General features: G+C 38.8%; 1 protein-coding gene across 2 annotated transcripts in view; it reads left to right on the top strand.

The window, feature by feature from the left end:
* ACTN2 (actinin alpha 2) overlaps window positions 1-14,048 on the top strand; it is a 69,503-nt gene that overhangs the window by 42,859 nt on the left and 12,596 nt on the right. For both annotated transcript variants that reach the window (XM_051613210.1, XM_051613209.1), the window contains exons 9-15: window positions 1,088-1,180; window positions 2,199-2,429; window positions 3,501-3,648; window positions 5,465-5,615; window positions 11,172-11,280; window positions 12,109-12,249; window positions 13,185-13,367. In XM_051613210.1, the coding sequence (XP_051469170.1) occupies window positions 1,088-1,180; window positions 2,199-2,429; window positions 3,501-3,648; window positions 5,465-5,615; window positions 11,172-11,280; window positions 12,109-12,249; window positions 13,185-13,367 (1,056 nt within the window). The remainder of the gene's footprint in view (window positions 1-1,087; window positions 1,181-2,198; window positions 2,430-3,500; window positions 3,649-5,464; window positions 5,616-11,171; window positions 11,281-12,108; window positions 12,250-13,184; window positions 13,368-14,048) is intronic.

Genomic DNA, 14,048 nt, shown 5'->3' with positions numbered 1-14,048 from the left:
TTGCATAAAGGAATGCTTGACTTTAAGAGACTGAGACTATTCTAGACATACTTATGCTGAGTAGTAATTTAGGGCTAGATTTTCAAAGATACGTAAAGATGCAGAAAGGCACAGAAGATGTCCAACACAGTATTTGTTCCTGATTCCCACTGAAGCCAACAGAATTATTTGTGGATCAAAGAACTAGTATAAGAGGCCAGGACACCAGCAGTTGTTCTGTCATGCAGGGTGGAATTCTCACTTACAGATGTGGCATCTCTAGACTACAAGTGGACATAGCCCAACTTATGTGAAAAAAAAAAAGAACCCTAAATTCATTGATATGTTTCCTTCATCTTCAGGATTTAATGCTCCTTCCTGCCTGTTAGCCTCCCTACAACTTCTCACAGCACATCTGTGCTGTTGTGCCTTCTTGCTTTTGGGTATGAAGGTTTTGCTATTCATGCAAAAGGGAGATTCCAAATACTCTGTAACACAGGAGTCTACAGATTTTTTAAATTAGATATACTCCTGACTAATTTGTATGGAAGCATAGATCTGTGATGTCAAAAAACTAAAGCAATTTTTTATATGGCAGAGCTACACAGAGCCTTCACAAATAAATTTGGCAGGAGGCATGAACAGATTTGCTGTCAGTGGTTGAGCTGCTTATATTCTCAAGCATACATGTACATAAGATATGCAGATATAGGGTGGTCTGGAACTCCTGAATTACATACAGTGTCTTTCCAGTGTGGCTAACAAATCTAATAATTTTTTGGTGTTGTTAATTTAGAAAAATAACCTAATAGGATAACTTTAAAAATGACCTAAGTTGTCTTTGAAAAGAAAAAAAAATATTAGATTACTATAATGGCAGTGTGAAATTCCCACTTGGATAATAAGGCTACTTCTGTGCTGCTCTGTGCCTTATTCAGTCCACTGTAATCTGCGTAAATATATCTCTAACTGACCTAGGAGCACAAATGGCCAGCTATAAAGCAATATGATTTTTATTTGCAGCAGCCACATTCTCCCTCTTTCTTCAAGCCTGAATCTTTCTCAGAATGTTTATGAATATGTCCTGTTTATTTGCTGTGTTTTACAGGCCGAGACTGCAGCTAACCGCATCTGTAAGGTTCTTGCTGTGAATCAGGAAAATGAGAGGTTGATGGAAGAGTATGAGAGACTAGCAAGTGAGGTAAAGACAGCTGTGTCTGTAAGGTGGTCATAACTGTGTTTATGAAATACTGAAAGCTGAAAGATTCATGTACTCTCTGCAAGACAGCAAACTGAAGGCACAATGGGGTCAATCTCACAGTGGTAGTGTACAAAGCTCAGTTGCCCAAGATGACAAGGTTCAGGTGACTCCTTTGCCACAGACCTCCTGTGTGACCTCCAGCAAGTTACTCAGTCTCATTAACGTGCCAAAAAGGGTGTTCTGAGGACTGTCATTGGTCTGCCCCAAGACTAAGCTTGCTGTCCATGTCTTCTTCAAATATAGCCATCATTGACCACATGTGGAACATACAGGGTCCTGTCACTCCAAGCAAGATCATTGGCTTTGTGTGCTGCAAAGAACACCTGGACAGGGTCTGTCAGGGTGTTCACAATGCACCAGTGAACACAGACAGCAAATGAGTAAGAAGGGGGCACACTATGCTTCTCCTGTCCTTTCTTGGTAAATGGCAAATGGATTGAGTCAGGACTATGAATGTGTCGTGCACAAGTGAGAGCTCCTTTGTCTTTCATGCATAACCTGCATAAAACACATTGAGATCATCGGCACAAAGACAGTAGTGCTATATTGGGACTAACAGACTTGTGAAGGATGATTTTTATATGATCTGAATTGCTTGGCTGGTGTCTGTCCCAATCTTATAACTATGATTACTTGAGACATTGAGACTTTTTAAAGTGGCAGATGATTTTGGGTAACTCAGGTTTTGAGTTATTAGCTAGAGCTGCCTTAAATGTGTGTTCATCTTTCTGAAAATCAGGGCATTTCTATAAATACCTAGAATATCTGGGCAAATTAGTTTAAAAAGTATTTTTCAGCTTTGAAAATCTTGTGCTTACTTGCCATTAAGGCATTGACACCAACTGAAGTCAATAATATTAAAACTGAGAAAACTTTATTAGGATTTGTGCATTCAGTATGATTGTTTGTTGTTGCTTTTCCACTGCCTTAATTTCAATTGTTTGTACTGGTTTGAAAGCTTTTAGAATGGATTCGCCGGACAATTCCTTGGTTGGAAAACAGGACCCCAGAAAAGACAATGCAGGCTATGCAGAAGAAATTAGAGGATTTCCGGGACTACCGCCGCAAACACAAACCTCCCAAAGTCCAAGAGAAATGTCAACTGGAGATCAATTTCAACACCCTGCAGACAAAACTGAGAATAAGCAATCGGCCAGCTTTCATGCCGTCAGAGGGGAAAATGGTTTCAGTAAGTAGTGGGGACATCTATATTCCTTTCTCCTTTTCTGTCAACATTCTCACAAAAATTTCAGCATGAAAGATGGAAAAGCCATTTTAATTCATCATCAGAGACTTCAGTTTGTTGCACTCTATCAATATCAAACTGTTCTTTTTACACATTCCCTTTAATTCTACAATTTTGCTTTCTCTTAAGCATGCTCCTACCTCTTTAAAGGCTTTCTCGAAGAGCATATTGTCTTGAGATGTGAGACAATACAGAGCTTCTATTCTGAGTGTTATCAATGCTTCTCTATCAATGAGGCCAAATACTATTTATGTAAGCAAAACTCACAGTGGTTTCACTGACATTTTGGTCATCAGACTTACAGAAACAGACATTGCTCAATATATGTTTCTCCTTTCTTCTACTTTTGAAAATTAAGCTTTATATCTTTATACCCTTTATGTCTGTGAAGATAAGAATAGTTAGTACCAAGAATTCTCATCTGCTGATAAGCATTTTGGGTGACAGTGGATCAAGACATTTCCTGTGGAATATGACAAGCCTGTTTCTGTACTCTCTTCTATCATTACGTTTTGGTTACTTAGAATTGATAAACAGACCATTGCACTGTGTTAAAAAGCCATTGTCCACTCCCCATAGGCAGAAAATAAAGGCCCTGTTACTTCAGTTTCCTACTCATGCCCTTGGATTTCCAAGGAAGCTCAGAAAACTTTGCACACAGAAAGTTAAATGAATTTGACAGGTATGTCATAAAAAAACATGCACATTGTAAAACAGGAAGTAAAAGCAATGTATTGTGAAGACTCTGAACTTGCAACTGTGTAGAAGCCATTTGCATGGGGGTTCCTTTCATCAAGCCACCTGAACCGGACTCGCTATTAGGAGCAGGTGTCTAGACTACAAGACTTCCTGAGCTGCTCAACAACATTTTCGATGATTCTGTGCTTTTACAAAAGATGGATATAAAAACTCTTATTTTTTTGGAGTAAAATTGTGAATGAATAATAAATCTGCAAGTGTGGATAAAAAGAGATGATAGTTTCATCCCCTCTCTCCCATGTATTCTCTTCACAGGATATTGCGGGTGCTTGGCAGAGACTAGAACAAGCTGAGAAAGGCTATGAGGAGTGGCTGCTGAATGAAATACGGAGACTGGAAAGACTGGAACACTTGGCTGAGAAATTCAGGCAGAAGGCTTCCACCCATGAACAGTGGGCATATGGTGAGGGGAGATGGCTTTTAACATTTTCAGTGTTTTCATGTTCAAGATTGAACTCTCAGCACTGAATATTTGCCTGCCAGAAACTCACTCCTAAGTAGTTTGGGCAGTTTTAGAAACATAAAAAAAAAATAGATAAAATTGCAGATTCTGTTGACTGTAGTCATGCTCCTAATGTGTAGGCATCTTACTAATGAATTTTAACTGTAAAAATCATATTCTTGTCATAGTGAGCCAAACTTAATGGGAATATTCAGTGTTTGGATAGAGGCCATTACTGCTAATGGATTCCAATGTATCCATACACCAGCAATCCAAACAGGAATGCAGTGACACCTCCAGTTAAATGTGAATTTATCAACAGCTTTTCTGAGTTGTCATTTGGCCATCATTACATTTTGAATAGTCTACATAATTATAGAATCATAGACTAGTTTGGGTTGGAAGAGATCTTAAAGATCATCTAGTTCCAACCCCCCTGCATGGGCATTAACACCTCCCACTAGACCAGGTAGCTCAAAGCACCATTCAACCTGGTCTTGAAATTTTCAGGGACGGGGCATCCACAGCTCCTCTGGGCACCCTCACACTAAAGAATTTCTTCCTAATATCCAATCTAAATCTACCCTCTTCCAGTTTGAAACCTTTCCCCCTTCATGCTATCACTACAAGTCCTTGCAAAAAGTCTCTCTCCAGCTTTCCTGTAGGCCCCTCCAAGTACTGGAAGGCCACTATGAAGTCTCCCTGGAGCCTTCTCTTCTCCAGGCTGAAATAATAACAGACCCATTTCTGTTTTGCTCCATACTCTGGATTACACACCAGTTATAGTTCTTTTTTTTAAATGGTAGCCTAATCTTACATGTACTTCTAACAACTATAGGATGACACACTGGCACACAGCTATGTTGGGGACCATTAAACATAGATCTGCTCTATCATCCTATTGTTTGCCGTGACAACAGTCTTCCTACTTCTGCCATGCTTCTGGCTTTTTCCAGCTAGAATCTTTTCACACAGTGAAAGTAAACCAGAATCCATATGGTGACACAGTTGCTGGAAGCATACAAAGCTGTAAATGGCTGCCAAGCAGATACTAGAAGGGAAACTACAGTGTTTAGCAGCCCTGAGTGCCTATTTTCTGAGCATAAACTACTCATGATGACATGTTATGGCTGTTACGCAGGGAAAACTTCACATCAGCTGATACATAACAAGTGAAACAATAGTCCCTTCTGGATCTAGGATTCACAGAGCTGTGGTGAGCTGCAGTTGTAGGGCTGTCTGTATAGATTAAGTCATCCAACACAGGAGCTACTGAGAATTTTTTCAGTTTCTTACTTCCTCTTTGCTTCTCTAGCCTTTTGTAAATAGGTTGACTTTTTCTACTTAAAATTCAGTGTTTGATACAAAAGACAGCCATACATCTCAAATTTTTTTTTTTTTTTGGAAGTGCCAAAATGAATAGTGAATCGAAGGCAGAACACGAGAAAGAATAGCAGATCATTAGTAAGAGTGAAGCTTAGCATAGCAGTGTGATTTCTGGTTTCATAAGTCTACTCTAGAAAAGACCACAGTAGTTTAGAGCCCCAGTTTTTGCCAGTAAACCATTTTAATGCCAGTTTCTCAAGCAATGTAATACTTGCTGTTTCAGACCAGTATAAGCAGCCTATGCAAAACCCAAGGAATTATTGAAAGATCTTTAAAAATCTCATAGATGTGATTTTCACCATGCCTCAGTTGAAAAAGTTGTCAGAATTTGCAATTGTTCTAACCAATAAATTAGTAACAAACTGTTTATTATTTTAATTTCCTCCTTCAGGCAAAGAGCAGACCTTACTTCAGAAGGATTATGAATCTGCTTCTCTGACAGAAGTCCGTGCCATGTTAAGGAAACATGAAGCTTTTGAGAGTGATTTGGCTGCTCACCAGGACAGGGTGGAACAGATCGCTGCCATTGCCCAGGAGCTGAAGTATGTTCCATTTAAAGGCTGGCAGCTGCTGACATTTAACTTTGCGATAAACTCTTTCCAATGAATTTGATAGTGTCATAGGTACCAACGTAAGAATTCCAGAGATAGCTTCATAAGTATATTATCTGAGCTGGTCACTAAGACCTTTCCCTCATCTCCCCCTTACCCCTAACCAAATATAGATATTCAACTGACAAAAATTATTTGAAAACAAACATTTAAAAATTAACTTAATGGAATTATTTTAGCTTTAGCTGTGCTTGTGAGTCCATTGTGTGTTGATGGGAATGCTGGAGGTGTTTATTTCTAAGTTCGTATGGTCTGCTGAGAGGTACTGGCTATGAGTTCTTTAACTTAGAAAATGATATAACTTGCAGAAATTACAGATCAAGTGTCTTCACTTTAAAATCAAGTATTTTCCCATTAGTATACTGGTCTTTTCAAAAGGTTTCACATCCTTAAATTATCCCTGTGGGTAATGCACTGACTTAGATGAACATTTAATTGTCTGTAGTATACTTAATTCACAACCTCTTTGTATTTTATTTGGAAGTGCCATTGTCTCTATTTTACAGAAAGGGCACCATGGTATATGGAAACTAGCTAACTTTCTTAGGGCTACACAAGCAGTCAAGCACACGAGCTCTCCTGCAGGAGAGCAGGAGTTTTCACCCACAGTTTTATCAACTTAGCCACCAGACCGACACTTGCTCACTCAGCATACTCTGCCCAGAGAAATCACAAAGCTGAGAAGAATTCTACAACACATTTAGGCTACATCTGTTTTGCTGACATCAGCTACACAGGTCAGGGATGTGAAAAACGAAGGCCCATGACCAACAGACACTCTTACGGCAGCAGAAGTCATGAGCGTTGATGCAGTTACTCTGGCTAAACTCTGTCCTTACTGGTGGAGCTTGTTCACCTGTCCCACTGACAGGTCTCTAGGGTTAAATACTGATGTTCCTACTCCAGTAAAGTCATCTTGGTGTGTACACCAAGCTAAGCCCCTTTGGTTTTATAATCTTATGCAGTTAATTGCAGTGGTTTTGTACTGTAAATCAGTGGTGCTACTACTGATCTTAGCAATTTGGCACATGCTTAAATTAACTGCTCACCCGCAGTATAAATCTGTGAAGCCAACAGGAATAAATGTGCTTTAGAGGTCAAAACAGGAGCCAAGATCAAAATTCTCAGATTCCTGCCCTTGGCTTCAGCTCTCCAAGTTCCAGTTTCTCAGCTTCTTGAATAAGCAAAACAGTTATTTATAAAAAATCAATTGTTAAAAACATGCACTCTTTTCAATTTGTGAAGGACCATGACTCATAAACACCTTCACATTCATTAACAATATAAAAATCAGAGTTGCCTAAAAATGTAGTTCATACCTGATAGCAGCAGCACCTAAGGTATTTGTCTAATTCAAATAAATTTATAAGAAAAGTCTTATTTTGCAGGATTATGGAAAGAAGGAAAAGTAAAGCACAGTAGGCAGAGCAAGTCCTGGTTTTTATTCCTGTGAAAGTCTGAAAAACAAAGAAAACAGAGATTTCACCAAGTATGGGTGCTTGTGAAATACCTTCTCTCAAGACTTGATCTCTGTTGTGGAGTTATTTGTTCCTCTTTACACTAAAGAAACTTTCTGGAACACCCAAGAATTGTTACTTCACCTTCATCTTTACAAGTGATGAGAAACTTTGAGAATGTAGTATACATAGCATAGCATCTGCTTACCAGCATTTTGAACCCTGTGTCCTTTATCTCCAGTGAGGCCAGTGAACACTGTATCCTGTCTATTTTAGGATTGTCTCTTCTCAGTTGTTTCAGTAATTTGCTGTGTGAAGTTAAACAAGATATTTGTGACCTGCAAAGGTGCTGAAAACTGTTGTTTTTAGAGATGCTCTGCTTTGATTTCTACTTCTCCAGGCTATCAGTGCCTGATTTTTCACCGAGATTCAGTAGCTCAGTAATGCTAACTGCCCTTGGAGAGCATTGAAAGTTTATAAAGGTCAACTTTTACTATTAGCTGCAAGCAAATGGGCAACTTCTATTTAAATATTGATTTTAATTATTTATACAGAATTCCTCACACAATGATACTATTGTGGAAAATGCCAGTTTCTTTCTCCATATTTTTAAAGAAGGATTGACTAATGTCTGCATGCCAAGAAGTGTGCATTGGCACCCGATCCAAAGTCTTTTGAAGTCTGTGCAGCTTTTTTTTTTTTTTTTTTTTTTTTTAATAATTATATCAGGCCCTTACAGAAAGCATCATCATCTGTGCCTAAATTCCTAGCCAGTACACATCCATGTTCTGTTTTAGTCAGTCTCTTTCTTGGCTGCCTAATGTTGCTGTTTCAAAGGAGAACAATTGCTGTGTGACCTTCAACTTTATTAGTTGCAGTTCCTGTCCTAATAGTTTCTGCTGCAGCAGCTCAGTCCACTGTGTTCTCAAGGTTAAAGTTGCTGAAAGCTTCTTGATTGGTGCTGCTAAGACAAAGGATTTTTGTGTGTGTGCAAGCAGGTGATTCCAGCCCAGCTGCTGCTGTAAGATTGTTGTGTTCCAGCCTGTGTAGACTTAGAAATCTTTGGCAATGAGGCGTGACAAGGTTTGGATGGGGCTATATACAAAGTTGGAAAGAGGTGTTTTTAAAATGGGATTTGCCATCTCTGACATAGCGATCGCTGAGTAGAACTTGAGTGAGCTGTAATATCATACTCATTTATGGTCTTGTGGTCTCTTTTCAATGTTTTCAGTCATCAAGATAAAAGTTTTGGAATGTAGTTTTTTGCTTATCCATCACTTCTAGTATAGCAACTTATTTTCATCCAAGAAGACCACTATGCAGAACACTGATTTGCAGAGTCTTTTTGCCTCTGGAAACCTGGGCTCAAATTGTGCTTACGTGCATGATTAACATGAGTCTGGTTCTGGTTGCTCAGCAGGCTATTTTTGTGACACTATCACTGTTCCTAGGTGTTCTCATACTGAAGTGCTTCTCTGGATTTGGACAAATTTTTAATTCTTTACAGATAAGATTGAATTACATGTAAGATCAATAGGAATAGCTTAATGATTTTTAAATTCCAAAGGCTGTAGATTACAAACAACTAAAGAAGACTGTTCTCTTTGAATCTCTGTAACACATGTATAACAGTACTTTGTCTATGCATCAGAAGGAAAACTTTTTTTTTTTAGAAAATGTGAAATCCAGTCTCTTCACAGCTTCAATGTTGAGAGAGATACAAAAATTAATAGGACAAGGAATGTAAACCTGTGTTTTAATTCCAAGTCAATAATCTCCGATGAGTTGTTATTTCTTCCTTTTCTCCTGATTTGAGCAGAAAAATGTTACTTCACACCTATTTGAGTTAAACTACAGAAGGCCCAGAAAGGCAATGCAGCTACATTGTTGTTTAATGCCATTTGGTGAACTAACATGATTTTTGACTCATGGTTGCCCTTTCTAAAAGTTGTTTTGATAATATTATTCTCCTATCTAATTGCCCACAGCACATGTCCCTGGAAGAAACAGGATAGCAGAGATCTTATGGGGAATGACTGAACCTCCCTGGCAGAGCTGGTGGAGGAACATTGCACATTACCTTCCAGGACTTTGACCAGAGCTAGTACAATCAGTCCCTCACTTTCATGAAAGGACACCTGCCCTGATCCTAATCAACAAAAGGAGATAAATGATCCATTGAAGCAAAAATAAAATTTGCAGTACTCTCAGGGATGTGACCTGGTATATCTCGAAAAAATACCTTGTCCATATTCTGGTATATTAGATTTGGTATGCAGGAAGAGACCAGAATACAAATCTCCACATCCCATCCACTTAGTGAGCTCAAAGCTCACACAGGAACATCATCTAATAATCTCAATATGGTATAATAAAATCCCCCCACAATTTCCAGCCAAAACCTCATAGCAGCAAAATATATCTCAGCCTGTTTCATCCAAAGCTCCATGCTTGTAACTTAAAATTTCTTAACAAATAGATGCCTTCTGATGCATCCATTGAAAGCTAACAAAAGGGCTTGCTCAAAAGGAGGAAGCAAGTTTTTGAGTTAAGGAGCCCTTATATAGTGTGGCTTGCTGGCAGCTTTCTCCTACCATGTAACAGTTCTACTTTCATAATTTTGGGTTGATTTTGCTATTTTTAAAAATTGTTATGGCATTTTATTTTTACTTGTTTTACCATTCTTCACTTTCAACTCTCAATTCATTGTAGCATATCTGAAGCCTCTTTCAAACAGAATGGTTCACATACTCCTCAGCTTTATCTCAAACCTGATTGCTCTGACTGAGCTTAGAGGAGGAAGCATGAACACTGCCCCTGGCTTACAGTGTAGCTTCACAGAGGAAATCTACCTCTGTTCTCATTTTGATCTTTGTGATTCTCTAAATTACTAGATGAAGTGATTCCTCTTGCCAATTGCCTAAAGAAGAATGTTCAAAAGAAAGGAACAAATTCTATCTGTATTTAACAGATTCAATGCTTGTTCAATCATTAAAGTAAATCTTAGCTTCATATTGCCATGCTGTCACATAATCACAATATCTGCAATGTTTACTATTGGGCAAAGTGATCTCAAGGAGCAGCCAAGAGCTAAATTCACTGGCCGACGATACACCAGTACGAGTGAGCTTCCGAAGTGTCAAACATATGTATTTTATTAGGGTCATGATGGCTTCAGCAGAAGCAAGGGGATTATCTGCCATTGCCATCAAAAATTCAATTTTAAACACTCAGTGCAGAATCCCAGGACAGAGCCTTAAAAAGTCATTCCAGTCTTGGCAGAAGAGTAAGTTGCTTTCTGTCAGGATGATATAAGCCTATTAAGCAGGTGAAAAAGCAATGCTAACTGCTACATGTTTTGTGGGTGCACTGATTCATGCTGGACGCATATGTGGGTCTGGAGATTCCTGTTCTCTGAACCAGCAGCCAGTTCTAGAGTAGCTCTGTGAGGTGTTCGTGGATAGGAAGATGTAAATTGTTCTCTGTGCCCCAGATTTGGCAGCCCATATTAGTATTGCCAGGCCTGTGAGACAGAGATTATGCTTTGAATGCAACCTGCGGTCTGCTTCTCAGTTAAATAATTTCAGAGCAAATGAGGCTGGAAAGGATCACTGGATTATTTAAAACAAAATTTATATTTAATGCCAAATAATTTAAAACACTACCAATCTCTAGAAACTTGATAAAGCCCTAGACTGAAGTGCTCTGGTCTTCATGAGATCAAACTGCTTCCGACACAGGAGCAGCTGAGACAAAGATGGTTAGAAACCTTAATTGCCTTTAATACCTGGGTGTCATAGATGGATACTTGATTTTTCTCATGACAGAGAAGGCTGATTGTGTTCATGTGCTGTGCTTGTCGAAATGCTGAATGTCTAGACCACACGTCTATACTGCAACTCCTTCCTTATCTGGAGGTGAAGTACTGCAAAAAAAGAGAATTACTGAGGACCAGTAGGTGCGTGTGGACATTGCAATTGCTCGTGTCTTTCAGAAAGTCACACATATTTTTGTCTTCACTCTTTCTTAGTGAACTGGACTACCATGATGCGGCGAGTGTCAATGATAGATGCCAAAAGATATGTGACCAATGGGACAGCCTGGGAACACTTACTCAGAAAAGGAGAGAGGCACTGGAGGTAAACCATATAACAATAATCAGCAGCTCAGCTGTAGCAGGGAGGGTGGAATAAACCATTTTTTCCAATCTGGAAACAGTGCTATTGAACATCTACTTTGGAATCCAAAAAGCAATAAATCCTTTGCTCAGATCTCCATTTCATTTTGCTGTGATTTCATCAGATTGAATTGCTCACAGCAGACTTGACAGTGCTTAGCTGCCAAGGACAGTTCTAAAGCAGCAACAAATGGAATGTGGTTTATAGCATCCGTTGTTGGGAATTTGATATCCAGCAAGGATAACAAAATTGATTAGGTGCTTACCTTTTCATACTTGTCTGAACTTAATCAGGTGAGGTACAGGATAATGGCCAGCACCGAGTTAATTTTTCTGGTACTGAGTATCCCAAACCACTGAGATACTTTCCAAAACCTTGTTCCTTAAGAAAAGAGGAAGTCACACACATGTATCCCAAGGTGGAAAATAGATGTCTAACTCTTCTGTATTATACTTACAATAAATTAGTAAAGCAAGATTAGCAGATTTTAATTGATTTGCAGATAGATCCAAATAACAAAAATGCTTAAAATATCATTAGTGAAAAGGTAATTTCACCTGTTATCTTTCAAAGACATACACCCTTCTTAATGTATTGGATATGAGAGTATCTTTACTACAATTAGTCCTTTTGCCTTGAGTGAGAATCCTTAAAGCAGATGGTGAAATCAGTCAACAATACAATCAGTTGCTTTTGAAAAGATGAGGCATGACTTTGTGTGTGGGGGGGTATGTGTGTGGAATTAGGTCTTGCTCTAAGGAATATTTATTTCATTCACAACCTGTACAGAGGACAGAGAAATTGCTTGAAACAATTGATCAGCTTCACCTGGAGTTTGCCAAAAGAGCTGCTCCTTTCAACAACTGGATGGAAGGTGCTATGGAAGACCTACAGGATATGTTTATTGTTCATAGCATAGAGGAAATTCAGGTAAATGGTTGTCTATTTTTTGGTTTACAGTCACAGAGAAACAAGAAAAGAAGCTTTTCCTTTTTGGAGAACAAAACACGTGTAATTAAAAAACAAACAAACATACCTGTCCTGACATTTTCTGTGTGACAGGCAATGTCTGCTCTATTATAAACAGGGTTCTTCATTAGTTTGAAAGCATATTCCATAAATCATGGAAGAAACAATGGTCCTGAAAAAGTCAGTGAGGACTGTTTAATGAATGTATCTACATGTATTATTTCTAGTATCTACAGATACATGTATACACTGTATTTGATAGTCTGGGAGAGGAGCTCTGCTTATTTAGAATCACAGAATCATTTTGTTTGGAAAAAACCTTTAAGATCATCAAGTCCAATCATTAACATACCTAGCACTGCCAAGTCCTCCACTAAACCATGTCCCTAAGCACCACATCTACACCTCTTTTAAATACCTCCAGGGATGGTGACTCAACCACTTCCCTGGGCAGCCTGTTCCACTGCCTGACAACCCTTTCAGTGAAGAAATGTTTCCTAATATCCAACTTAAGGCTCGCCTAGCAAAACTTCCTCTTGTTCTATTGCTTGTTACCTAGGAGAAGAGACCAACCCCCACCTCACTACACCCTCCTTTCACGTAGCTGTAGATAGCAATCAGGTCTTCCCTCAGAATCCTTTTCTCCAGGCTAAACAATCCCAGTTCCATCCCTGTCCATCCAGCAAGTTTTTTTTACCCAGCAAAGCATACACCAGTCTAAGTCATATTTAGCCAGTTTCTCCAGGAGAATGCTGTGGGCAACCATGTTGAAGGCTTTACTAAAGTCTAGGTAGACAACATCCATAGCCTTCCCCTCATCCATTTACAGCAGATCTTCCAGATGTTGGTAGAAACATTAAAGTTTTCATGCTTTCCCTCTCTGGTTCTGATTTTAGAGTTTAATCTCTGCACATGATCAATTTAAAGCTACTTTACCAGAGGCAGATGGTGAAAGACAGGCCATACTGTCAATCCAGAATGAAGTTGAAAAAGTTATTCAGAGTTACAGCATGAGGATAAGTGCCAGCAATCCTTACAGCACTATTACTGTGGATGAGATTCGTAGCAAGTGGGAAAAGGTAATGTATGCTAAGTACACACTGGGCATTGTAACATAGTATTCTAGTTTTGCAATGGTAGAATAGTCAGATAACTTTACAATAAATCTGTAAATTATTCTAGGTCATTAGATGCCAGAATGAACTTTCTACAGTATCTTATGCTTTCCCTTTTGTTTGCTAGGCTTGCTTCACAATATCTCTTGCTCCCACCACTCAGTACTACTTATGTCTTTTATGGCTTTTTGGCAGGGCAAGAGAAGCTTGTGTTGAGGCTTGGGCAGAGCTGATGACGGGCCAGTGGATGGGTCAAGGGCTGCCATCAAAAGAACAGAAAATTATTGTATTCTTTCTCTCACTATAAAAAGTAATTTGTTCTGCCTTTCACAAATATTGTGAAAAGTTAACATCTTTGGGACTATTAATATCCAGTTAAGATTGAAATTAGCAATCGAAATTGGCAATTACCTTAAAACAATTACTGGAGGGGTGGGGATTAAAGATAATGTATGAATTTACTCAATATACAAAGTTACATGGATAAGAACATACCCTCAATGGGCTATAAAAACCAAACAATAAGGACTAAGGCCAGAACCTCCCAGAGCAATCCAGAAGGGGAGGCCAATAAAAACATTTGCAATGTATTTGAGACCTTCAGGTACACCTGATGAACAGAATGTGTCTCATCTTACTGTAATG

The sequence above is a fragment of the Apus apus genome, chromosome 3 (assembly GCF_020740795.1).
Source record: "Apus apus isolate bApuApu2 chromosome 3, bApuApu2.pri.cur, whole genome shotgun sequence".
NCBI lineage: Eukaryota > Metazoa > Chordata > Aves > Apodiformes > Apodidae > Apus > Apus apus.
Note: the sequence above shows the minus strand (reverse complement) of the source record. Positions and strands in the feature narration are given on the sequence as shown.